This window comes from Sceloporus occidentalis, unplaced genomic scaffold, assembly GCF_023333645.1.
Source record: "Sceloporus occidentalis isolate IW3139 unplaced genomic scaffold, rSceOcc1.0.p SCAF_44, whole genome shotgun sequence".
NCBI lineage: Eukaryota > Metazoa > Chordata > Lepidosauria > Squamata > Phrynosomatidae > Sceloporus > Sceloporus occidentalis.
Window position 1 is genome coordinate 5759316 of NW_028317024.1, and position 27560 is coordinate 5786875.

Here is a 27560-nt window from a genome sequence, read left to right on the forward strand (position 1 = left end):
ACACCCATGCCTTTCTACTGTATTAAGTTAATTTAGATTTATTGATGGGGGGGGTTGTATTTATTCTGTTATAGAGTTTATATGTCACCATAAGAAATTATTTAAATTTTCCTGTTTCTTGTTTGTAATCTCTTCTCCAGTCCATACATCATTCCTCCACACATGCCAGTCCTAGATGACATTGACCCTAATTATGGGCTTCATGGTTACCAGTTGCACATTGACATGCACAGCGGACCGAGAACTTACCTGTGTGGAACGTTTCGCAACCTGTTTTGTCTGAGAGGTAAATGTAACAGACTTTCAATCAGAAAGAAATTGATGATTTGTGCAATCGTGGTGGCACAGTGGAAATGCGAGCCCCGCAAATTTGTACTGTGAGATCTCCACAGCTTTTGTAATGTTTTACTGGACTCTGTGTGAGGGTGTGTCATTTATATACGGCGGTCAATGATAATAACATCTTGCACCATCATCATTTTTGATTCATGATAACTAAATACTTTTGGGCCAGTAAGAAGTCAAGTTAGGGACTAACGCTCACAAGACAACGTGTATATACACTAATGTGAGTTGTTTATGCGAGTGTGGGCATGTGAGAGGAATTAAAACTTACAAGTTTTCAATTTAGTTAAAACACACACCTCATAATACGAGAATTTAAAAAAATAATAAGTAAACAAAGTATCTGGTGCTTGATTATTAAATCAACATCAGAAGTATATTCTGCAACAGGACCGCCATTAGAGTGTGCGTGTTTTTGTATGTATGTATACTGTATTGTTCGAGTCATAGACCATAAGGTGCCTGTCAGTCTATGGTATTAGCGTGAGTGTGTGTCGGGTGATCCTAGGGTTAGTGGCAACTGGCAAATGGAGAGGAGGAGCAGAAAAAAGAATGTATATTTATGTAAGTGTATGGTGTTAGAGCACGTTTTAAGGCAGATATAACAAAAAAACAAAAAAAAGACGTAAAGTAAAAATATGCCTTCAAACGTCTTGGAGAACTAGCAACAGTTCTTCTGTGGATTTCAGCAGCCTTAGTTGCTTCTCTCTCTTCATGTAATCCCAGGCACACTTGCATGGATGTTACAATCAGAGCTCTGTAGGGGGTAGACCACTTCCAGGACTCCTTGTTCGTGTTGACGCTGAAGATAGTTTTTAATGACTTTGGCTGTATGCTTTGAGTTGTTGCAGGCAACAGTTTGGGGAAGGCTCTTTCCTGTTTCAGCATGATGGGGCAAACCAAGATCCATAAAGGAATGGTTTGACGAGTAAGGTGTAGCGGACGTCAAGTGGCCTGCACAGAACCCTGACCTTAATACTTTTGGGATGAATTGGAACGACTCAATTGAGAGTCAGGCATCAGTGCTTGACCTCACAAAATCTTTTTTGGCGTATTGGGCGCGAATTCTCCTAGATACACTCTATGGAAATCCTTCTTTTTGCGGAGGCTGTTATAGCTGGAAAGGAGGGGCCGACTCCTTATTAACCCCTTCATTCCCCTATAGACGTACCGGGACGTCCAAAAAACGCCTATTAAGAATCCCCTATGGACGTCCCGGTACGTCCAGCCCTTCGTGCAGCGTCAGCCTGGACTCCCCACTGACAGCAGAAGCCGGCATTGCCGGCTTTCTGCTGTCCGATCTCCTGTAACAGCTTCCGGCATGAAAGCCGGTAAGCTGTTACACTGTAAACTGCCCGATCGCGCAGTTTCCCCTTCCGGGTTGCATCACTGCGGGGATATCCTGCCCTCCGATGAGGCACAGAGACGCTGCGAGGACCTGCATAGAGATCACAGTGTGATCGGTGCAGGGGGATCGCGGGGAGGGAGAAACCATGTCTCTCACTCCCCCTCCCATCCTGAAAGAGAAAAGCTGAAGAAAAAAAAGTTAATTCATTTAAAAAATAATATTAAATAAATCATTAAAATAATAATATAAATAATACAAAAAAAAATTATAATGTGAGGGGGCGTGGCCGGCCGAACTCCAAGATGGACGTGCAGTGAACCTGCTCCTCCACGACGCCCTATAATTTGCACTGCTAAAGGCTACCTACCTCGATTTTTTGCTCGCTACGTGACAGCCGAGACGCCCGGCATGACTGGGGGCTCTCGCAAGTTGCCGAAGAGGAAGACAGTGCCAGCTATCTTCCAGAAGAAGACGCCTGAGGCCGCAGCTCCCGTGCTTCCCATGATGGTGGCGTCGGGCCTAACCGCGGACGACGCTTTGGTTTCCTGCACTAAGCGAGACGTGGAGGAACTTAAAGATTTGGTCTTATCGGTCAAGAAGGACCTGATGGAACACATCCACGCCGAATTGCGCCAACTGACGCATGAAATCACAGCAATTGGTTCCCGCACGGATGTACTGGAGCGCACCCATACTGACCTGCGGCGGGGACAACACGTGCTGGAGACGGAGGTGGCTGCTCTTCGCCTCGAAATTGATGCGCTTCATGATGCCCAGGAGAACCTGGAGAATAGGTCCCGGAGGGCTAATTTTCGGATACGGGGCGCTCCGGAGACGTACCAAGACGCCGATGAGGTGCTGCGCAGGATTCTCCTACAGCTCTTACCTGATGTCCCACCGTCAGAAGTTGCAGTGGACAGGATCCATAGAGCGTTGCGGCCTAAACCCAAGACGACTGACAATCCCAGGGACATTATTGTTAAGCTACGCGACTACGCACTCAAGGAGGACATCATGAAGGCAGCTAGAACTGCACAGGTGCGTCTCGACAATGTTGATCTCCAACTTTATGCGGATCTATCGCCCAGGACACTCCAACGGCGCAAGGCTCTCCAGCCTGTTACGGCTCACCTGCGCTCCCACGATGTGCCATATAGATGGAGATTCCCTTTCGCGCTCCAGGTCCTTAAGGAGGGTACCAGCTTTCTCCTTAGGTCCCCGTCGGAGGCCGTGGAGTTCATTCATGCTCTGGGTCTTCCCCCCTTAACATCGGGCCGCAAAAGAAGTCGCCAGGACCGCGGACCCACACCGCCGGACGACTGGACGGCCGTCCCGAGTTCCTCCCGAGCAGCTCCGTAGGCTGGGATCTCTCTAGACTTCGGCCCTCGAGATGCCACATCGCACCGCTCCGGCTCTCCTGCTGACCTGCCCACCCTGGGCTCGACCACCTGGCTGTAGTGCTCCACACTTCTGGCGCCGTCTCGCTCCTCGACAGCCCCCGCCGCGGACGGGCTCTCCAGCCTGCTCGTCGCTTCGGTGCTTCGTCCACTTCGGGGAGACCCGTCACGCTTCAGGACTCACTACCAGCTCAGTATCCTTTGGGGTATTGGGGGGTTGCGGACTCCGCGGACTCCGCTTGCTGTGCTGTGACGGGCAGCCCCTACCGTGTCGCTATGCCTACTAGGTCCCATCTGGGTGGCTTCGATATAGGGGCCTGCTCCGGATCACCGTAGCTTATTGTTTCTTTTTCGGGATATCGCGTTTTTTATTATTTACCGTTCTTCTATTTTATGATTTATCGGCGTTTATCGGCATTTATTTTCGGTGTTCGTACACAAGTTTGTCTTCCTCTGGCACACAACTACTCTTCCCTGCCTAGAGGTAGCATCACGTTATTGAGGGCCATGGAGGCCATTGAGGTTGAGCGTGCCGCTTGTTCCCCTTTAAGACCGATGCTGGTCTTCACACAGTCTGGCGCTAAGCCTCTGCTACCGCCGATATTGCGGAGGTTGCTAGCCGGGTTGTTCTGTTATGTGCAGCCGTGCACACTATACTGTTATATGCATCATGTTTTGTGCTGTATGCTCTCTGTTCTACTCTTTCTTTCTTTTTCTGTTTCTTTTGCTTTCCTCTTTTCCCCCCCTCCTTCCCTCTCACCCTCCTTTTTTTTATTTTTTTTTATTTATTTATTTTTTTTTCTTTTCTCGTCTCCAGGCGGCCTTTCTCAGCTTTCTCCCCACCGGGTTAAATGTCCGGTGATGTGAAGATTGTTTCCCACAACGTCAAGGGGCTCAACGCTCCCTGGCGATGACCTACTACCACAAACTCCATGCCGACATTGTCCTCCTCCAGGAAACTCACCTACGCTCCTCTCACCTCCCCCAATACTGGGGTAAGCGTTTTGGTACCCACTTTCATGCCACTCACCCCTCACAAAAGAAGAACGGAGTCAGCATTTTTCTCAACACGACGCTTGGCTTTCAACACCACTCGACCAAGAAGGATAAATGGGGCAGATACCTCCTTGTCACGGGTCTCTTGCACACTAAACCGGTAGCAATTCTTAACGTTTATGCACCTTCTCCTTCGGCGGCCTCTTTTTACTCCACCCTAGCGGACTCCCTGTTGCCTCTGAAAGATCATCAACTATTTGTTGGGGGTGACTTCAATACGCTCTGGGATCTACACTTAGACAGACGGGGCCCTGCTCTGCTGGCCCACCCTCCACTCAATTCTAAACATCTCAAAGATTTTGCAACGACATCAGCTTTAGTTGACGTGTGGCGTCTCCTCAACCCGCGGGCGTTGGACTATACTTTTTTCTCACATCCTCACCAATCCTACTCGAGAATTGACTATCTGTTTGTGGCCCAGCATCAAGCTAATGTGGTCCGCTCCTCAAAGATTCACCCTATTATCTGGTCTGATCATGGAGCTGTTGAATGCATCTATCGCCTATTTGATTGGCACCCGGGTCCCAAACACTGGAGGATGGACGAGTTTCTGCTTACGGATCCATCGGTGCTGGAGGAGATTTCGGGCGACCTGGATGAGTTTTTTCGTTCAACGACACACCTGACATGGACCCGCTTTTGATTTGGCAGACGCATAAAGCGTATATTAGAGGCTCCTTTATATGTATCAAAGCACGTCGCAAGAAGCTGCGCCAAGAGGCTATCACATCCCTTACCAACAAAGTGAGCGCTTTGGAAGCGAAGCACAAGGACTCCTTGGATGCTGCTGCGCTGCGCGAATTGATCCAACTAAAGGGGGAATTGAACCTTCTCCTTAGTGATGCCGTATTGCACTCGCTGAATACCACTAAACAGCGATTCTTTGAAAAGGCCAACAAACCCGACACAATGCTGGCCAGGAGATTGCGCTCTCAGAGGAAGGCACAAAATATCACGAAGATTATTGACGCGAATGCCAAAAGCTGGGTCCACCCTCGCGATATAGCGGACCAATTTGCGTCTTTTTACCAAACCCTCTATGATGGCAAGAAGGCTCCCCTTACAGCCTGGGACCCGACTCATCTTCACGCTTTTCTGGACTCGGTATCCTTGCCCAGGCTATCGACGGCCCAGGTGGAGCGACTCGGCGAGCCCTTTAGCGAGGAGGAACTTCGTGTCGCCATTGCCTCCCTCAAGGCATCTAAAGCCCCAGGGCCTGATGGCCTTCCAGGTTCTTATTATAAGAAATTCCAGCGTCAGTTACTGCCTCGTCTGCTCTCAATGTTCAACTTGTTCCTTACAGGAGTGCCCCCAACTCGAGAAATGCAAATGGCCAAAATCATCGTCATACATAAGGAGGGGAAGGACCCCGCTAGCTGTAGTAGCTATCGCCCCATATCCCTCATCAACGCGGATATTAAGCTGTATGCAAAGTTGTTGGCGACCCGCTTGGGGACTGTTCTCCCCTCCTTGGTGCATCCGGATCAGGTGGGGTTTGTTCCCAATAGGGAGGCTCCAGATAATATACGCCGAACGGTCAATCTCATTGACGTTGCCAGACTCACCAGCCAAGAATCCCTGTTGTTGGCCTTGGATGCCGAGAAAGCCTTCGACAGGGTCGACTGGAGGTATATGTGGGAGGTTTTACGGAAGTTTGGCTTTACTGAAGGCTTCCTGAGGGGTGTTCGTACGCTCTATGACCAACCTTCCGCCACGATAGCCCTGATGGGCTGTGAATCTTCCTCTATTAACATCAAGAACGGTACCCGTCAGGGGTGCCCTTTATCCCCGCTCCTGTTTGCACTCTGCATTGAACCCCTGGCAGCGGCCATCCGACAACACCCAGATATCACGGGGATCGTGGTCCGGGACGCTCAGTACAAGTTGAGCCTTTTTGCTGACGACGTTTTGCTTACGCTTGCCAACCCTGTGGTTTCCCTTCCTAACTTATATGGCACTCTTCGAGAGTTTTCACGGATCTCCGGGTATAAAATCAATGAGACCAAGTGTGAGGCACTTAATGTCAACTGGACGGATCCAATCCGCTCTTCTATTGCGACTTCATTTAAATTCACTTGGTAATCCTCCAGGTTGAAATATCTGGGTGTCTACCTCACCAATGACTTTCACTCCTTGTACAGGGCTAATTATCCTCCGCTCCTCGCAGCCCTTCGGAAAGAGCTTAAACGTTGGTCCCAATACCCTATCTCGTGGTTGGGTCGTATCTATGCAGTAAAAATGACTCTCTTGCCCCGTCTTCTCTACCATTTCCGTGCTCTTCCATCGCCGGTCCGACGGGACGAGATTGACTCTTTTCAAGCATCTGTATTCCGCTACATATGGGGCTCCAGGCGATCGAGGATCAACAGATACACTATGTATAAAGCAAAACACTCTGGAGGCCTGGCGGTTCCTAATTTCTACCTGTACTACCTGGCGGCCAGGATATCCCAACTGGAAGCCTGGTCCCTCCCCCCAGGTACTCTCCCCTGGATCGACGTGGAAAGCCGATTTCTGCCTTGCACAGACCTTCGTGTGGTCCCCTGGCTGGACCCTCTGGTTCTCCCGGGGGCTCCCACTTTACCGGCGATCACCACCACTCTTACCATTTGGCACAAATGGAGACGTAAATTATCCCTCATGGGCTCCGTATCCCAGATGTCGCCCTTGTTGCACAATCCCCTATTTCAGGATGGTGTTCAAGCGTCTAAATTCAGGTGGTGGCGAGATGCGGATTTGACCAGGCTTGGGGCATTGGCTAAAGGCAATACGGTGCTCTCCTTTCAAGCACTCCAGGAGACTAAAGGTGTCCCCGGTTCGGAACTGTTTCGCTACTTACAGTTGCGCCATTTTGCCCAATCCCTGCTTCGTGCCGGGGATCTATCGGCCCTCACGACCTTCGAACAGCGTTTTCTACTCCGCAAATGCCTCCGAGGTTCTATATCGATACACTACGCTCACTTTGTGTTTGTGCTCTATCCTCAGCCGCCGGCCTACAGATCTTTATGGCATAGGGAACTCCAGGAGGAAATCCCCGACGTATCGTGGGATGAGGCCGCGGAACGCATCCACAAGCTCACCGCCAACACGGTCATCCGTGAAAGGTCTTATAAAGTTGTAGCCCACTGGTATCTATCGCCTGTGAGACTCTCGCGCATGGCCCAGGAGAGTGCCAGCGGCTGCTTTAGGAATTGCGGGGCACCTGGTACCTACCTCCACGCCTGGTGGGCATGTGACCATCTTCGCCCGATTTGGTCCTCCTGCTTTGACATGTTGTCACGAGCGCTTGGCATTATCATCACGCCATCCCCTGAACTTGCACTGTTGCTCGTGGACACAACGGACTCTCTGTCCCCCACCGCTTCTCGCCTTATTCACCGTGTATGTGCGGCGGTGAAACAAGCAATAGCCCGACACTGGAAGGGTCCTCCCCCCACGCAGAGAGAAATCACAGCTAACATCTGGCATATCTTCACTATGGAGAAAATGACAGCTGCCCTGCGTGATGAAGTGCCAAAATTCGAGGCGATTTGGGACCCTTGGATATCTACCTTCATGGATCCTGTTAGGGTCCATTCCGTTCTGCGCCTCTAGGTTCCTGGAGACCCTTTATTTTTTTCTTTTTTTTTTTCTTTCTTCTTTTTTCCCTCTTTGTTTTCCCTCTTTCCTTCCTACTCCCTCTTCTCTCCTTTTCTTCCCTCTTTGTCTCTCCCCTCTCGTTCAGGAGTGGTTTCTCGCCACTTCTGTGTAAAAATAGAAAACCGCTTTGTTGTCACCATATTGTTTTCATGGTCGACCGAGCATTCGTATGGTTGGACCTTCCTGGTTCATCTCTGTGTATCCGACATATTACGCTATACTCGGCGCCTCTTGTTATACACCTTCTATGTATGTGGGCGTTGACTTTACTAATGCTCTCCATGTATGTTTTTGACCTTGGGCGCGCACTGTCCCTGTTTATTGACCGTGCGACCATTGAATTTTATGTCATTTGTTTCTGCTTGGTGACCAATGCTAATTAAAAGATTTAAACAAAAAAAATTATAATGTGAGCTTGATGTCATTGTTTGTGACATCACTGACATGTTCAGGAGGTCCCTAAGAGGACCTCTAACCATTTCTGTGTTAAAAAAATAAATAAAAAATACCAAAAAAATTAAAATAAATTTTTAAAAATAAAAATATATAAAAAAAAGATAATAAAAAAATATTAAAAAACCTTACTTCTCATTGCCCTAGCATAACATCTAGCCAGTATAACCCTCCTGCCCCCGTTCACAACCCCCAAACCCGTTAAGCCATAGGCATAAAAAGTATACAAAATTGTACACCTTATAGTATGCTCCCTGGTGCTGGGAAAGTCTGGAAAATCTATATAAATTAGGTATTCCTGAAATCAGGACACCTGAATTGATAAACTTGGAGGGGATTTTCCATCACTTCACCTCATTTTGTGAGGATTCAGAGGGAAAATGTAAAAAAAAAAATCCCTGGGATTGAAGGGGTTAATGTGTATGGTTTTGGAATGGGATGCCCAACAATCACAAAGCTGAGCTAAATGCCTTTACATTGTTTAAATGTATCTACTTACTTTAATGTGAAATGATGACAGGTGGCTTTATGTTTGACAAACTGTCCCCTACATTCCCACACACACTGATCTGTTTTTGTTTTTTTAAATGAAATACATCCAAATGCATCGAGAAGTTCTGTCCTGTGGTCGTGGCTGATATCCCCACCGTTTTAATGAATATATTTCCAAATTAATTAGGCTAACAGACCTCTTGACAGATTTATTTGGTCAAATATCTATGCTGGCATCTTATTCTCTGGAACATTTAGTCATGAGTAACTGCTTTTGTGATTAGGAAATATGGGGCAGCTGTATTAGTTGGTGCGGAGTGCCGGCATATTCTTAACCGTTAGAGGGCGCTAGTGTCACCCCACTGCAATCTGTTTTCCAGGCTATGCAGGTGAATTGCTATTCAAAGCTATTTCAAGCATGAAATTGTCACAGCGGTACTTTTTTTAACTGTTTTGCTAGCTTTGCCTTGGTGTAAGTGCCAGGTATAGTATTGCTTTCTGATTTGTTTCATACAAAAGAATTTAATTTGCTGCGTGAAAAGTTAAGCTCATCTGCTGCAGGATGTTTTTCTGTATCCATAGAGGCAGAAACAGTATAGGTCGGGTTTGATTTTGCATTAAATATTATTTATTGCTGCCCTGACACTGATATCGGTCAATACGTCAGTGTTTTTTTTTTACGTACCCACTTGTGCTAATGAAAACACTTAACTTGTGTTCATAGATAGATACCCTGAAAATGTAGTTCTATTGATTTAAACATACTGTGGGTGCTCTTAGAGTTAAAGTGATTGTAAAACCTTTTAGCAAGTAAACCCTATGTCATGTTGGTGCTTTTTTATTACTATGCCTATGGTATCCTATACATAGATATGTTTTTTAGCACCTTCGGTGTACCTGAATTTAAAAAAAAAAGTTTCTGATTCACAGAATTTGTATAAAAATATTCTGATTCCTTTGATAAAGCATCTACTGATTCTTGCTTTTCCTTGGTTACCAAGGTAACAAAACTGTTGTTAGTGTTAGAGCTGTTAGTCTGTCTAAACCTTGGCAAAGGTAAGAAGGTTGAAGGTGGAGTTTTAAAGAGGCAAAATATTTCCCAACGATTACTTTGTAACGCATGTGTTTTCCAAAAGATAAAAATGATATAAATATATGATTCTAAACATTTAAATTATATAACGTAGAGAGGGTGGTGCACCGGCAATGAATAGGTTATGTATTAGCCAGCTAACTTGTTTATTGTTGGTGCAAATGTACCTGTGCCCAACAGGTATGTAACCAATCAAGTGTAGAAAGGGGGACTGCACACAAAAAAGAAAAAAGGGCGATAAAAAAATGAAGATATTTAACACAGTACAGAACAGAGATTAGTTTCAAACGGGGAGAGCAAGAGGTCAGTGGTTAGAACTGGAGGTCATAATCTAAAACTAGAGGGTCAGAGGGTAGATGTCATAGAAGGTCTTTGAGAGAGTGATGGACAAGTGGAACAGCCTCTTAAACAGTATTTGCATAGGCTAATGCAGGGAGCGAATTTAAACATACAGGATAGGCATATGGCCACAGATATTTAATGTAGGTAGATATGACTAGCTTGTGGCACCTTTGTTTCCCTGAGACCGGCTTCATAGAGTTCAGTTTTTACCCCACTGGGAACCTCTAGCACCAGCTGAAACTTTGGACAAGCTGGAGCAAATGTACCAAGAAGAATGGGCCAAAATTACTCCAAAACTGTGTGGAAAGCCGAAACATATTCACCCAAAAAACACTTAAAGCTGTTATTGCAGTGCAAGTCGCTCTACCACATAGTAACCCCGTAAAAACCTGGCCTACAAGACCAGAACAATTTCTCTTTTTTCTGCAATTCCTTTCTTCAACTATTATTTCCTTCATTCTCATTTACTGTATACACACAATTATATGATGATTTATTTTTTAGGACTTTAAATTAAAAAAAAAACCTATTCACACATGTAAGATATAACTATTTATGACATTTTAAAAAGTGCAATTTAAAAAAAAATATATATATATACAGGTATATATTATACACAGTTAGTGCATAGGAAAATAACAAAACTATATTTGTTTGCTTGCCCTGACTTCGAAACCATCTATATGATTTTCATTTATTTTAAGATGTCTGTTTTCTCTTCTTTAACCCCTACCTAAGCTCATTTGACCGCCTGACGTGCCGGACATGTTAATTACCATTAACAGGATGCTTCTCGGTGATGTGCCTGTCACGTCAAAAGTCAAGAAGGGGTTAACGTAGACAGTTCATGATTATCAGTTCTTTGTAAACCATGGTGAGATGTCAACAACATCATGCGACTTCAGTTCTGTTCGATATTGATTATCTTGCTTCAGTTTGACTCGGCTGTCTTCATGGAGTTAATGTTCTTTGACAGATTTGTGAAGGCTGATAATTAGAAACCGGTTTGTTTCAAACTTGCGATGATAGCACTAATGCTTTTTTATTAAATGGTTGGAACTACCCCCGTGAAACATATATCTCTATAGGTGTATGTAGAAGACCAGGGCCGGCCTTAGGGGTGTGCGCCATGGTAGCAGGGGCGCCTGCCCGGGAGTTAAATTAAAACATCGTTTTTTTTTGTTTGTTTTTTTTTTAAACTTTATTTAACATCATTCATGTTAAATAAAGTAAAAAAACCCCAAAAACGATTCTTTAATCTATGTCCCGGGCAGGGGCGCCGAGCGGTTGCTCGTGAAGTTCTCAGCAACCGCTCGACGCCCCTCACTCTCCGTGACTCCGTCGCGGTGCCGGCATCTCATGTTGAGCGCCGGACTATTCCGGCTCTCAACATGAAATGCCGGACACCGCGGCAGAGCGAGAAGACGGATGCTTCCCGCTCTCACCGCAGGACTCCGGCAACAAGGTAAGTGAGGGGGGTGTAGTTTGAAGGGGCAGAGGTGGGGGGTGTAGTTTGAAGGGGCAGAGGTGGGGGGTGTAGTTTGAAGGGGCAGAGGTGGGGGGTGTAGTTTGAAGGGGCAGAGGGGGGGTGTAGTTTGAAGGGGCAGAGGGGGGGTGTAGTTTGAAGGGGCAGAGGGGGGTTGTAGTTTGAAGGGGCAGAGGGGAGGGGTAGTTTGAAGGGGCAGAGGGGAGGGGTAGTTTGAAGGGGCAGAGGGGGGGTAGTGAAGGGGTGGCGCCAGAGGAGTAGTCCGCACAGGGCACCACAACGCCTAAGGCCTGCTCTGTAGAAGACACACTGGAATACGCGGTTGTGTAATTTGCTAATCTGCAACGTCTTTTGTTATAATTTTTACCTTGACCATGTCATCCCCTTGCTTTTGTGAATCTATTCTGCACCTTGAAAGATGTAGTATACCTGAATAATTGGATGGTGTTATGTGCAATAAGTGGTTTTCAATTATAAAATGGGCATTTATAAATGGCATAGTGTAGTTTTCTGCCTAAAATAGCTGTCCATTTTTTCTTATTTGTAATTGTTTAATCCAATTAAGCATTGGATAATTCTTAATTTAACAAACTTTGCACAATTACTGGCATAACAAATTTCTATTTTTCAGTTTATGAACACCAAATCCCTACCCCACATATCCATGTACCAAAGTACTTATTTACACTTTTAAGGAAAAGATTATTATATGGAATTAGGGTATTATTATTAATATTATTATTATTTTTACTTTCATTTATGCCTGCATTGGGTTTATGAAGCTGATCTCTGTTTACACTGCATACCATGCTAGCCGTACAAAATCTTCTATAATCCCCCACCCCTCCAATTTTCCTGACCTCTTTCTGATTTTCTGCCTTGATTTACAGCAGTATTGGTCAGACACACCATTCTGTATAGGAAATACGCAATGCAGCATGCTTTTGTTTTTAGCAGTTCTAAACACTTTTGCTTTCGTAACAACGTGAAAATAGCAAGCCGAGCTACATAAGAAAAACACATACTCGAAGCAGCCTTGATCTGCTTTTCAGAGACATCGTTACTTTTATCGTAGGCACTAAGTTAACACGTTGTAATGCCGATCGCTCATCAACGAGTGAATGGTGGCTATGGTTCTATTGTTCTGGCACTTAGAGTGATGTACCGTATTTTTCGCTCCATAAGACGCAGTTTTTTTCCTCCCAAAGTAGGATGAAAAATCAGCCGCGTCTTATGGAGCGAAGATGCAGGCAGGGAGGGGGGGGGGGGGGGCAACGATATACCGTATTTATCGGCGTATAACACGCACTTTTTTAACTAAAATCCGGAGCTTAAACCCTACCTGCGTGTTATACGCCGATAAATCCGGGGTCGCAACTGAGGCAGGCGGCGGCGGCGGCGGCGGCCGCCAGCAGAGGAGTCCTGGATTTCTGCCAGTCAGGGGGGCCCAAGGGGTGCCGAGCGGTTGCTGAAGACAACCGCTCGGCAACTCTCGGGCCCCCCTGCCTGACAGATATACAGGAATCCTTTGCTGGCGGCGGCCGCCGCCACTGCCGCCTGCCTCAGCGCTTCAACTCCTGTGTTGGAAGCGTTTGTCTCGGGTGCCGGCGCTTTACGCTGGGCGCCGGCATATGACGTCAGACGCCGGCGCTCAGCAGTGAAGCGCCGGCACCCGAGACAAACGCCTCACGCTTCCAACACAGGAGTTTAAGGTAAGTGACCGGGGCGGGGGGGGAGATCCTGAGAAGGGGGGGTTAGGGAGTTAGAGGGGAGATCCTGAGAAGGGGGGGTTAGGGAGTTAGAGGGGAGATCCTGAGAAGGGGGGGTTAGGGAGTTAGAGGGGAGATACTGAGAAGGGGGGTTAGGGAGGGAGGTCTTACTGTGTGTGTCTTACTGTGTTTGTGTGTGTGTCTTACTGTGTGTGTGTGTGTCTTACTGTGTGTGTGTGTGTGTGTGTCTCACTGTGTCTGTGTGTGTCTTACTGTGTCTGTGTGTGTCTTACTGTGTGTGTCTTACTGTGTTCATAGCTTATTCAGTTATTGTAATAAATATTTTAGCCCATTTTTTAGCTCAAAATATTTTTTCCTTTTTTTTCTCCTCTAAAATCTAGGTGCGTCTTATCAGCAGGTGCGTCTTATAGAGCGAAAAATACGGTATTCACTGAATGCAGTTGCTTTACATCCTGAAGACTCCTAAGTAACGTACATTGAGTATATTTTGCAAACGCAGCAGGTCTTTGTAGCAAGTTCGTAATGTTCAAGAACTTAACTTGTGGCGTATTGCCAATGTGCTTAAAATGAGTATTGAAAAAAGTCTGTGTTTATCTTTGCTAGATTCCTGGCTTCTGCTTTTTGGTTAACCTTGAGGCTTGCTTTGCAGATCCTTGTTTCCTACCCTTGAGCTTTCAATGTCTTCTGACTCAGCCTTTCCTCAGGAGAAACCTTGACACTCAACTTGATACCATATCAAATGGATTAGAATTTTTTTTTTTTTACTTAACATACAGTGCATGTGCTTACATACCACGTAAATGTCTATGACAAGAAAGATGGCAGGTTTTATGTGTTGCCCGTTCAACCCTTAATACGGAGCACAAACCAAAGAGGTTAGAGTTGACTACCTCCAATGTACGTGTCAGCACACCTTTTGAAAGATAACCAACTGTTGGAGATCAGTAACAACTGGTCCAGTACGATTACGCCATGCTACTTAACAATTACCCATGTTAATTGATTTTTATAGAGTTTGGCAGAGTATTGGATAAACAAGACAAAGAACATATATTTTTGTTCAAGTCTGTATTCTTTTAGATTCTATGATTGTTTTTATGTGATGATTTGAGTTATTGTTCCCCAAAATATAGGCAGTCTGCTTTTCACAAGGTAAATGAGGACACAGCTAGAAGCATGGAGATGTTTGGTACACATAATAGCATAACTAATGCCTGGCTGATGTTCGATACAAATAACTTTTTCACTTTTAAATCATTACTTCAGTCTAAAGCAGCAATAATTTATACAGTATACAAATATACAATAGCAGGCATTATTAAACATTCCTCTACATCCACCAGACAAGCCACAAGACTTTCCCACAGAAATCTCATAGTTCTACCACCTACCAAGGAATTCAGGCTTGGTATAGGCAAGCAGGGTTAACAATGATCAGCTTTTTGCTTGTTTACACAAATAGCTAATCTGCCAATCCCATGGCAGCAACTCTGTGCATTTAGGCATGTAGATATGGTCAAAAGAACTTGCTGAAGTTCTAACCAAGCATCAGCATGGGGAAGAAAGGGGATTTAAGACAATTTGAACATGGCACGGTTGTTGATGCCAGATGGGCTGGTCTGAGTATTTCAGAAACTTTTTTAATAGAGAATGGTCCGAAAAAGATAATATCCAGTGAGTGTCAGTTGTGTGGACAAAAATGCGTTGTTGATGTCAGAGACCCAAGGAGAATGGGGAGACTGGCTCGAGATAACAGAAAGGCAACAGTAACTCAAATAACCACTTGTTACAACCAAGGTATTCAGAATACCATCTCTGAACGCACAACACGTCTAGCCTTGAAGCAGATGGGCTACAGCCGCAGAAGACCACATCAGGTGGCAATCCTGTCAACTAAGAACAGGAAAGCCTGGCTGCAATTCGCACAGGCTCACCAAAATTGGACAATGGAAGACTGGGAGAACATCGCCTAGTCCGATGAGTCTCGATTCCAGCTGCGACATTCAGATGGCAGGGTCAGACTTTGGAGTAAACAACATGAAAGCATGGATTCATCCTGTCTTGTATCAACAGTTCAGGCTGGTGGTGGTGTAATGGTGTGGGGGACATTTTGGATCCTTAGTACCAATTAAAGACTGTTTAAACGTGACAGCCTACCTGAGTATTCTTGCTGACCACGTCCATCCCTTTCTGACCATAGGGTACCCATCTTCTGATGGCTACTTCCAGCAGGATAATGCCCCATGTCACAAAGCTCACACCGTCTGAAACTGGTTTCTTGAACATGACAATGATTTCACTGAACTCCCATGGCCTCTACAATCACCAGATCTCAATCCAATAGAGTACCTTTGGGATGCAGTGGAACAGGAGATTCGAATCATGGATGTGCAGCCGACAAATCGTCAGCAACTGGGTGATGCCATCATGTCCATATGGAGCAAAATCTCTGAGGAATGTTTCCAGCACCTTGTAGAAAGTATGCCATGAAGAATGAAGGCAGTTCTGAAGGCAAAAGGGTGTGTAACCCGGTACTAGCAAGGTGTACCTAATGAAGCCCTTACGAAAAAATTACTGCAGTTTTTCTGAAGTAATACTGCAGTTTTTTGGACATGAAAAAACTGCAATACTACACTTTTACTGCAGTATTACTGCACATTTACTGCATTTGTACTTCACTGTACTGCACTTTTACTGCAGTTGTTTTTGTACGGAAGTACAAATTCAATAAAGCTGCAGTACATTGAAGTACAACTGTAGGTTTGCAATATAAAAAAAAAAGCGCAGTAAATGTGCAGTACAGAGAAGTACAAATGCAGTAAATGTGCAGTAATACTGCAGTAAAAGTGCAGTATTGCAGTTTTTTCATGTCCAAAAAACTGCAGTATTACTTCAGAAAAACTGCAGTAATTTTTTCGTAAGGGAGTGGCCAGTGAGTGTATATATATAATATACCGTATTGGCTCGAATATAGGCCGCACTTTTTTCCCCCACTTTAAGTCTTTAAAGTGGGAGTGCGGCCTATATTCGGGGTCTAGCGCCCGACGCCCGGGACATGCAGTCCCGGGCGCGGGCAGGGTTGGGATACAGATCCCCCGCAGCGGTGCAGGGAACCTGCATCCTACTCCCCGATACGCTTAGACAGCCTCCCCTGCCAGCACTTTCCACGGGGGGGGGCGGCACGGGAGGTTGTCTAAGCGCATCGTGCGGATGGTCACCGGCTGCGGAGGTTGTTTACCCGCTTCGCCGCAGCCGATGACCGTCCGCACGATGCGTTTTACCTCTGCCCCCAAGACTTACCAGAGGAGACTCCCGGGTGTCTTGCGGGGCCGGCGGGGGACATCTACGCAATACGCGTATACAACTTCCGGTGCCGGCACATCAGCTGAGTGCCGGCACCGGAAGTTGTATACCCGTATTGCGTAGATGTCCCCCGCCGGCCCCGCAAGACACCCGGGAGTCTCCTCTGGTAAATCGGGGGGGCAGAGTGGCAGCATATCTCGGGGGGGGGGACAGTGGCAGCATATCTCGGGGTGGAGGACAGTGGCAGCATATCTCGGGGGGGGAGACAGAGTGTCAGCATGTTTTTTTGGTGCTTTTTTAAAGAAAAAAACTTTTTCTTTAAAAAAAGCACCAAACTTTTACGGGGGCGGCCTATATCCGAGCCAATACGGTAAGTAGGATTTTTTTTTAAAATCAGATTCAAATATGCAAGAAATATTGTGTTACAGTATTTACAGTTTTACAGTTATTCACAGACTAGTGCAAATGGGAAAGAAAAACAAGTGTTTAATGTTTAGAAACGGCCATATATGTATTTTATTTTTTCTACACTTGTTTAGGTATTTTATTCTTATTTTATTCTTTGTTTTTTAATGCCTACATTAAACCTAACATTAAACCTATGTAACAAATTAACCCCTTCGCGACCTTTGCCGGTTCAGGACCGTCATGACAAGAAGGTCACTAAATGACCTTTGACGGTCCTGAACCGTCAAAAAATTAAATAAGCTTAGAAAGTGATCAACGATCACTTTCTTCGCTTAAACGGCGTTACTGTAATGCCTCGATGTCGAGGCATTCAGTAACGCCGAGATCGGCATTAGGGGCCATGTCTGGCCCCTCCCCGGGGCGTCAACAGCCGCCATACATTGTATGGCGGCGGACGCCCGTTGATCGCCTCCTAAACTTAAATGGTGTCGCTGGAATGCCTCGATCAGGAGGCATCCAGCGACACCAAACACTTACCATTGGATGGGCTGTGACCGCTCCGGAGAGCGGTCACAGCCGCAGCTGCCGGTGATCTTCGCCATCAGCAAGATGGCGGGGGCCCGGGAAAAAAACCAATAAAGAAGAAAGAGTTTGCTAGACGGTCTCCAGACCCTCTAGAGAACTCTGGCTCCACTTGCAGGTTAAATACAGGTACTGCATTCAACCAAGCAAGTCAATAGAACCCAGCTTTCTAATCTCTGTGATTAGTAAAATATAAAAAAAAATAAAAATAAAAAAAAATGGAAAATTTTTTTTTTTTAAATAATTAGTGATGTCACTTGATGAACCATCCAGTACCAGCAAAATGTGTAAGAAAAATATAAAAAAAGTATTAAAAAAAATAAAATAAAATAAAAAAATAAAATTTATTATTTTGAGCAAGTGCTAAAATTTCTCAAAAATCTCAACAAAGAGTTAAAATAAAAGCACTTCAAATACCCAAGGGGTGTCTAATATATAAAAAAAATGGCTGATGGGGTAAATTGGAGTGGCCGAGCTCAAAGATAGGCATAGGTACAGACTGACCAAACTGGAGAAAAAAAGCGCACTTCCCAAATGTGGCATTTTAAATCTCAAACAACCCGACAAACCCATGCATGTCGGGTATCACTGCACTCAGGAGATATTCCTGAACACACATTGGGTGTTGTTTGACAGTGACATATACCAGAACCTGTATATCTATAACTAAAGTACAATTTGTGTGAAAAAAAAATAAAAAAAATTACTATTACAAAGTTTGACAAAGTGTAGTTGTATAATTGGTGCAAGGAAAGGGTTAAAATAACAGCATTTGGAATACCCTGGGGTGTCTAGTTTTCAAAAATATATGGTTTGAATGGGTTAAATTGAGTTAACCCGCTTCAAAGATATTCCAAAGAGGAGATGGAGGCAGACTGACCAGATTTGTTAAAAAAGATTTGGAAATCATAAAATGCTGCTTGTACTTATTGCCCTATAACTTAAAAAAACAGCAAAAAAACATAAAAACATTGGGTATTTCTAAACTCAGGACAAGTAGTAGAATCTATTTAGCTAGTTTTTTTACTTGCTTTTTTAGGTGAGTAAAAGATTTTTCAAATAAAAGTCATAAAATGTGTTTTTTTTCAATTTTTCACCATGTTTTTTTTTTTTATAGTAAATAAGATGATACAATCAAAATAATGGTATCTGAAGAAAGCCCATCTTGTCCTGAAAAAAACAATATATAACTTATGTGGGTACACTAAATGGGTGAGGAGAAAATTACAGCTGAACACAAGCACCACAAAAGTGTCAAAACAGTCTCGGTCCCACAGGGTACAAAACGAAAAATGAGCCCGGTCCTTAAGGGGTTAATCACTAACAACCACACCAACTGAAAACAAATATTACATTTAAAAAATATATCCCCTTAGGTCCAAGCAAACAATTGACTAATTAAAAAGCTTATTTATGAAAATGGGACTTTATAATCCTGAGACTCACACTGTGTCAGGATCCACGTCGGGGTCCACATGTGAGACCCCGATGGAGTGACTCACCCGAGTAACCGCCGACCGTGGGTACAGCTCCCACGCCACTAACGTCGCTGCCATCCCTGCTCCTGCTGGTCTGCCGCCCTCCACCTCTCTTTATTCATCCCTGAGTGGGGAAGGCGGGGAACGCGCATTAACGACGCCATGCACAGGGGGCGGGCAACCCCTAGTGGTGGGTTTAAAAACCAGCACTAAGTTTCACTCAGTGCACAGAGCTATAGTGTGTTTTCCTTGTGTATGATTCCTGTTACTGACCCTTGGCTACCGTTTACTGACTACGCTGCTCTCCGTTCCTGACCCTTGGCTACCGTTTACTGACTACGCTGCTCTCTCCGTTCCTGACCCTTGGCAACCGTTTACCGACTACGCTGCTCTCTCCATTGCTGACCCTTGGCTACCGTGCCTGTTGGTCCCTGTCCTGCATATCGGGTTTCTTCACCTGATCCCGACACACTGTTTTGTTACAGTTCACTGTCTCTCTCCAGCTCACAGTCACAGTGGGGAGGAAAGAGGCAAAAACAGAGACAAAGGCAGAGCTTATAATCATTACATCAATCATGTCATTTGACATTAAGCGTGCCTGTGATTCACTGTAGAAGTGATCACATGCACAGAAATGTGGGGGATTGGCTATAGACTGAACCTTCGATTGTGTTGCCATGGGAGCGTTTTAACAAATGATGTACCAGGTACTGCACTGTTCATATTAATCCATTCTTTATGACATACCTGATACGTCATCAGGTGCAAAGGGGTTCTTTTTCTTTATAATATTCCATTGTAGGAAAAGTTCAGTTGTTCACCTTTATTTTTTTTATCATTGATATATTTGTGTGTGTGTATATATATATATATATATATATATATATATATATATATATGTATGTATGTAATCACTTTGTGCGCATTCATAATGTTTTCTTTTATTATTATTTGTGCTCAAGCTAACATGAATATCCCTGTATATTCACTTTATTGTAAGGAACCCTTTTTGCTTCATTGGGGGAAATTTCCTTTCTTAATTAATCTTATTAATGAGCAGGTCACGAGAGGGCAGTTTATAATTTTCCTATATGTATATGTATAATGATACCATAATGACTAACATGGAAATATATTCACAGAAAATACATAGAAAGACCACAGATTCATGCTCTAATCTTGGTATATTTGTTTATGATAGCAAGTTATTTAAGTATTAGCTTGCCCTATTTGTGGTGGTGCTTGTGGCGTCTCTCTTTAGTCTACCAGTTTTTTGGTACCTGTTCATGTATTTGTATGCTGTTGAATGCATTCCCAACATTCAATGATCATTGAATACATAACACAGCTGTAATGGTCCAAATTAAACTTAAGTCGGTTGTTAGTCTCTGTTTTCCCCATTTATAGATAATTCAATAATTCTAAATTAAATTCCAATAATATTATAAGAAATCACCCTAGTTGATTCTGCCACCTTTGTTGAATCTCTCTCTCTCTGTACTATGGAAACAGATGTTTGATTTTTGACTTGGCCAGGAGGAGGTTATTTATAATATATTGTGCTCTCAAATGTGATTTATGCAACGATATGAGTGACGTTCTCTTTAACTGATTCAGACAACTCAGGTGTCATGAAATATGATCAAATTAAATCTATTTGACTGCTTTGTTATTCACTAGTTTAAGATGTGGAAGAAAAGAATCATGCCGTTGTATTGTTACACTTGTATTTAGTGCCTTGTCATGCAACAGTGAAAACAGGCACTTCTTAGTGCCCATGATATCTGTGGCATTGACGAGTTTAAGAAACATAAATTTTTTATATATAGAAACTGCTTTCTTGTTTGGAAAAAAAATGTATTATGATTCGTGACCAAAATAATTTTCATTCCTTTCCGTCATCTTTAGCTATCTCATGTCACTGTGATCTGCTCGAACAAATGTCTTTTGTGATTTTTTTTTTTTTATTCTTAAACTTTTAATGTATTGTTTTGTCATTTCACTAGACATTTATAATAGGATCTCTATTATGTTGTTTTGAACAAAATACAAAAGCAAGTGCTCGGTGTACCATGCTTTTACTACTGAGAATAGGGAAGCTGGGATTCAATTTAATTGAATAGGCTCTATAACCCTTACATATGAAAAAGTATGTAGGAATAAATGGTAAAACAACCATGGCTTACCCTATTGAAAAATTGATGTGGTTTGCTTAACCTTTACAGTACTTACCCTGTATGTTATTCATTTTAAGTGGCCCCAGGACACCCACCATCTATCTCAAGTGATGAGTGGTAAGCTACTCATATATACCTAGTTTAGACAAACAATAGTGAAAATGGCAAATAAAAGTTTCTGAAACGAAACAACTTTTTATATGCAGAGGAACCTACATGTAGGTTGCATACAAAGGACATGTAGATTGCAGAAGTAGGTGCAGAGGAGCGAGTCCGGACACCGGAGCAGGACCTGCGGCTGCCAGGAAGCGTGGAGGAGGGCGGTCTCCTTCGCCGTCGCAGAGGCTGTTGTGCAGAGGCCTCCCCGTTCTTCTTCTTCACGAAGAAGAAGCCTGCGCCAGCGGGTGATATAGACCGGCAGATAAACACTCTGCGAAGGTTTTCCTCTATGTACGATTCCATAGCTTTGTTCTCCGGGATTGAGAGTGGATAAACCCGGCCTCGGGCTGGCATGGTCCCAGGAAGCAGGTCAATCTGACAGTCGTACGGCCTGTGAGTTGGTAATTTCTCAGCCTCCTTCTTATGAAAAACGTCAGCAAAATCTCGGTAAGGCTCAGGCAGAAGGGAGGTAACGCTCGAGGATACTGTCACCGCGACATGTTTCAAAGGAGTGAGACAATGAGCCTTGCAGGATGCACTCCAAGCGGTGATCTGAGTGGTAGTCCAGTCAATAGCAGCATTGTGTGCTTGTAACCACGGAAATCCCAAAATGATGGGAATGGAGGGTGAGCGGATCACGAGCAGCTGCATGCATTCACTGTGTACTATGCCCACGGCAAGGTTGAGTGGAGCAGTAGAGAGGGAAATCTGATCAGGAATAAGCGGGTGGGAATGCGTTGCTGATCACAAAAAACTGAGTCACTAAAATTGCCGGCAGCGCCGGAATCCAGAAAGGCCTCCATATCAACGAAACCAGTGGCCCAGGCCAGACGAACCGGGTGGTGAAAAGGTTAGGGGAAGGATTCACTATACCTATGGTAGGTTCCCCTGGCCTACCTAGGTGCGGGCGTTCCCCGGCCTGCTGGGACAGTATCTGATGAGGTGACCAGAGAGGCCACAGTAAAAACATAGTCCTTCCTGTCTCCGCCTGTTCCTCTCAGGTTCAGATACCCGAGCAGCTCCCAACTGCATCGGTTCCTCAGGAGGGTCATAGGAGGTAGCAACAGGAGAAAACTGTTGCATAAAGCGCGTAGTAGGTCTTCCACCCCTGTCGCTTAACCTCAGACTCTCACGTTGTACTTGTCTTTCGCGGAGACGAAGATCAATTTTGAGAAATGTACGAAATCACAGAGTCTAGATCTGTAGGTAAATCTCTGGCAGAAGTTTCATCTTTGAGGGTCTCGGAAAGTCCATTAAGGAAGGCAGCCACTAATTCCTCGTTAGTCCAGTTCACCTCTACCATCAGGGTCCGGAACTCAATAGCATACTCCAGTAGCGGACGGGAACCCTGACGGATGGTAAAAAATTGAAGCTGTGGTCCTTCTCCCCAGAACGTCAAATACGGCTCGTAGGCTTGAGACAAATTCAGCATAGGAGCGCACCGTAGAATCGTTTCTCTCCCAGAGCGGCGAAGCCCATGCCAAGGCTCTATCCGTAAGGAGCAAAATAATGTAACCCATCTTTGCACGCTCAGTAGGGAAGGCATACGGAGACAGTTTAAAATGTATCTCGCACTGGTTCAAAAAACCACGACAAGTTGCAGGGTCACCATTGTAGAGTTGCGGTGGAGGCAGGTGAGCTGGGACCGTAGCTACTGGCACAGGCGGAGGTGTAGGAGCTGCCACTGGCTGAGGCACCCGTTATGCAGGATCCGTATGCTGAAGCAAGGTCTGGAGGGCTTGAGCAAATTGATCCAGACGGTGATCCATCTCATCGAGCCTCCGTGGACCCTTGTTGTCCCACCGAAGCGGGTCTCATGATGGCCTTCTGATTCTGTCACGACACAGCGTAGGAAGGAGACACCGAAGTCAGGTAGGACTGGTAAGGGATGGTCCAGAGAGCTGAGGTCAGGATACCGGAGAGCAGGAGCGTTGTGGGATAAGCCGAGGTCAGGATACCGGAGAGCAGGAGCGTCGTGGGATAAGCCGAGGTCAGGATACCAGGTCTCCCCCTTCTTCGCGGCAGTTGCGGCTGCTGAGCAGAGGTGGTGGGTCTCCCCCTTCTTTGCGGCGGCAGTGGCTGCTGTGTGGAGGCGGGAGGTCTTCCTCTCCCTCGTGGCGGCTGTGGTTGCCGTGCAGAGGCGGGGGGTCTCTCCCCCTTCTTTGCGGCGGTTACTGATCGGAGGATCTCCCTGCCAGGCGGCACTTCAGAAGGGGCGGCACTTTGCCGCCCCAAGCGTTTTTTTTTTTTTGAAGCGGAGGAGAGAGAGAGAGAGAGAGAGGGGCACCGAGTGGTTTTCGCTTACTCGCTCGGCGCCCCTCTCTCTCTCCTCTGCGGCGAGTTTCCCTGTTCGGTCTCTGTGCCGGCTTGTAATGCAGAGCGCCGGAAGTGACGTGAATTTCCGGCGCTCAGCATTACAAGCCGGCACCGTGGCAGCACAGGGAGACTCGCCGCAGGACTGTTTAAGGCTAAGTAACGGGGGGGGGGTAGATAATGCCACCCCCCCGGCGTCGGCGGGGGGCGGCATTTTAAACTTCGCCCCAGGCGGCGTTAAGTCTTCGGCCGGCCCTGGACAAGAACTTTAGGAAATCTCCACGTTACCTATGAATTATGCTAGACCAGCATGGCCCCTCTTGCAGGAGACTGTCCTTGATAATGCATAGTGATATAAGGGACTAAAATGTTGGTCTTTCCCGCAAACCCATTCTTTAATAAATAAGCCTTGGATGTTTATTTGTACAAAAGCTCAAAATAGAAAGAGAAAAAGGGTTCAGGGCACCTTTCTGTATATTCTCATGTTTAAAAGCAAAAATTGATATTTTTTTCACTATATACTGTAGGCTCACATGTATTACAAATAAAAGCAAGTTAATATGAGGTTTTTTCCTTTCATACTAAATAATCTTTTATATTTCTCTATACATTAAATATAATAGTGTGAACACCTTTATTACAAATACATGGTATTCCATTTTGAGAACTAAATATATAGTAAGCTGTTCAGTGTACAAGACCAACATTTATAACTTCACATGCATTTGAAAATATATGTCTCAGGGAAATCTGTAAAGATTTTTTTAGGACTTGATTTCAGCTGTAGGTCATCCTTTGTTGTGACACGTGAAACGGAACACGATGTTACTTAAGTGACGTTATATAGGGAATATTATGTTGAACTTGATATTAATTAACTGTTAATACCAGATGGTTAGGGCTCTGAGACAGCTGTACTAATTTGGCTAAGATCCATGATGTAAATCAAAGGACATAATTAAATAGAACAGTCCTGCGTAAAAACATTAATTTCCGGAGATAGTTTTAACAGAGAAGTTAGAAGAAATCTGTATCCTGGTTGACCAGGCCACATGTTGTGCACTATAGAGGGCATCTTTTAAAAGGCATTCAATTCATGTTGTATTCATGTTGTATTTACTATTGTTGGATTAGTTTAAAGAGTCAATAAGTATTTTCAGTAACCGTGGATGCTCTTAAAGGATCCAAAGTTATGTTTCATTTTGGTGTATATACTCCACATATTCTGTAGCTGAAGTGACAACCGATGGGGTGTAGGCATCATCAGCATGGTCTCAGTCAATCAGCTCCTTTCTTACAGTAGTGAGGGATGCTTGTTTTTGGTAGTTAAAGCTGTTTGGGGAGGGATTGAAGAAAAAAAAACTGGGCTTATTCTAGCATTAGACAAAGTAACTATATTTCACTGATTACCTGTTTTCTGTTTACATTGTTCTAAAACAAATATGGAGTCAATTAAATGTTTTCATTTTATATGTAATAATTCATGTAGCCTTTTCCAAGGCAACATAATATTCACAGATGCAACTGATCACAACCGATTCTTGGTCTCTCGGCTTTTTGGTTTCATTGATACTTAACAGAAAGAAGAAATATTAAGTCATTTCTGTAGAGGACAATATTGAACATATGAATGAAAAATAATGTTACTCTGTCTTATAGATTATATTAGAAATGGTTTTCTTCGACTCTCAGCTATAAGTATGAAGAATAACAGACAACATGCTCCTCTTGTTGGAAAAGTTGGTTTGATGTGGAAAACTCCTACATTTGAAGGTAACATACAGGTAAATATAAATGACAATGTTGTAGAACACAATCATTCAGGGTTGCATGCAGGCATTTTGTCATGTTTAACAATTTTATAGTAAAGTCAGTGGGGTTTGCTGTATTCCAGAGCTGTAGCATCCAAACCACAACCTAGCACATAATAAGTCCAAGTAGCTGGATTAATCATAAGAGCATACTTTTATTCCTGAAATATTCAAATCGGGTCAACCCAACTTGACCAAATGAAAATGCCTTTTTCATTTTGAAGGTCTGCCAAGGGTCGTCTGCCTAAATGTATTATTATTATTAGTTTGTCATATACATTATATGGACACCTGACCATCACACCTATATAAGGTTGTTGGACATCCCATTCCAACCATGGGTATTGATATGGAGTTGATCCATTTTTAACACCATCCACTCTTCTTTGAAGGCTTTCTACAAGGTTTTAGAGTGTGTCTGGTCAGTGGGGAATGTGTACCCATTCAGCCAAAAGAGCATTTGTGAGGTCAGGCACTGATGTTGAATGAAAAAGCCTGGCGCTCAGTCGGCATTACAGTTGATCCCAAAGCTGTTTAATAGGGTTAGGTTCAGGGCCATGTGCAAGCCAATTGAGTTCCTCCACACAGTGATCACATGACTAGGAGGCCCGTATTTGGGTCATCTGGGATTTCCTAAATTGCAAGGCATTCCCTCCACCATCAAACAGAAGGTAACGCTGTGCACAAGAGCATGCCGCTGCATCTTCTATAGGACTTACTATTATGTTTACACCCTCTAAAACTTGTGGCAGATCACTGAGAACCTATGTCCTATGGTCACGAGGGTTAATATTAGAAACAAACTCAAATTAGCATTTTGGTTAAGAGGTGCAATGTAAGCAATTTTCATTGTCATTTTAGAGTTTGTTTGCCTAACAACATGCCAGCTCAGTTGCACTTATGGTAACATTGAAGCTTCACAGATCATCCAAGGCTTCTTGGGAACAGTTTAAAATTGTGGCTGGTAGTGGTGCAAACTGATTTTTCTCTATTTTAGTCATATAAAAAAATAAAATAGAAAAGTTAAACAGGCTATATTGTGCAATCAACATTTTGGATTTGGGAATAATAGATTGATATACTACAGACCACCTATATGCAGAGTTTGAATGTATGCTCACTCAAACATATTATTATTAATGTTAAATTGCACTGTTCTGTTATTTTGTAGAACTGCTTTATGATGGATGTTACTGTTTTGGATGAAGCAGAAAAGCCGTTTTGGTGTTTCAGTTCTCCAGTCAGCCTGCATCCTTCCAAAAACTCAGAAAGCCTCTACGACTTCATGGGACAAAGCTTCACCCTTAAGTACGAAGATTCAGAAGGCAAAGTTAAGACAGAACTTGTGTGGATGAAGGAAACAGAAGAATACTACATAATTAACTTGGTCCTGTACTTAAGTACAGAAAAGGTGAACAGCTGGTTTGGAACAAACTACTAAAGTCTAGCTATAGTAAGTGGACCTTTATTTTATTTTTTTACATTTAACTACATTTTGCATGGTGGCCTAAATTCTCATATCTAGATTTTAATGTGTACTTACACTGTTGCATTCATTGTTGCAGAAATGTATTGGAATGCTTTTAAAATCACACTTGGCTATGTTGAATATGTTTTGAATATGTATATATTATTACAAATATATCAGTAAGTGTATACAGATTAACATTTCAGCCCAACAAGAGACATGTGATAAATTAAGTAATATTGACAGATACCTTTTTATTAATTGATCAAAGTAATTTTAACTAAAACATCATGAAAGATCTCATGGGTACTGCCTATGTTACTGTATCTGCCTGTTGGGATAATATGTTAAAATGTGTACACTTACTGATCTAGAGAGCTGTAAAAAGTATATGCCCCTTCCCAATTTCTTCTATTTTTGCATATTTGTCACATTTAAATATTTCAGATCATCAAACTAATTTTAATGTTAGACAAATGT

General features: G+C 44.0%; 1 protein-coding gene across 1 annotated transcript in view; it reads left to right on the forward strand.

The window, feature by feature from the left end:
- Nucleotides 1–27053, forward strand: part of LOC149289624 (F-box only protein 15-like) — a 37258-nt gene extending 10205 nt beyond the window's left edge. The window contains exons 6-8 of the mRNA XM_089490428.1: nucleotides 141–286; nucleotides 25461–25585; nucleotides 26784–27053. Coding sequence (XP_089346554.1) covers nucleotides 141–286; nucleotides 25461–25585; nucleotides 26784–27053 — 541 coding nt within the window. The remainder of the gene's footprint in view (nucleotides 1–140; nucleotides 287–25460; nucleotides 25586–26783) is intronic.
- The last annotated feature ends 507 nt before the right edge of the window (nucleotides 27054–27560 follow it).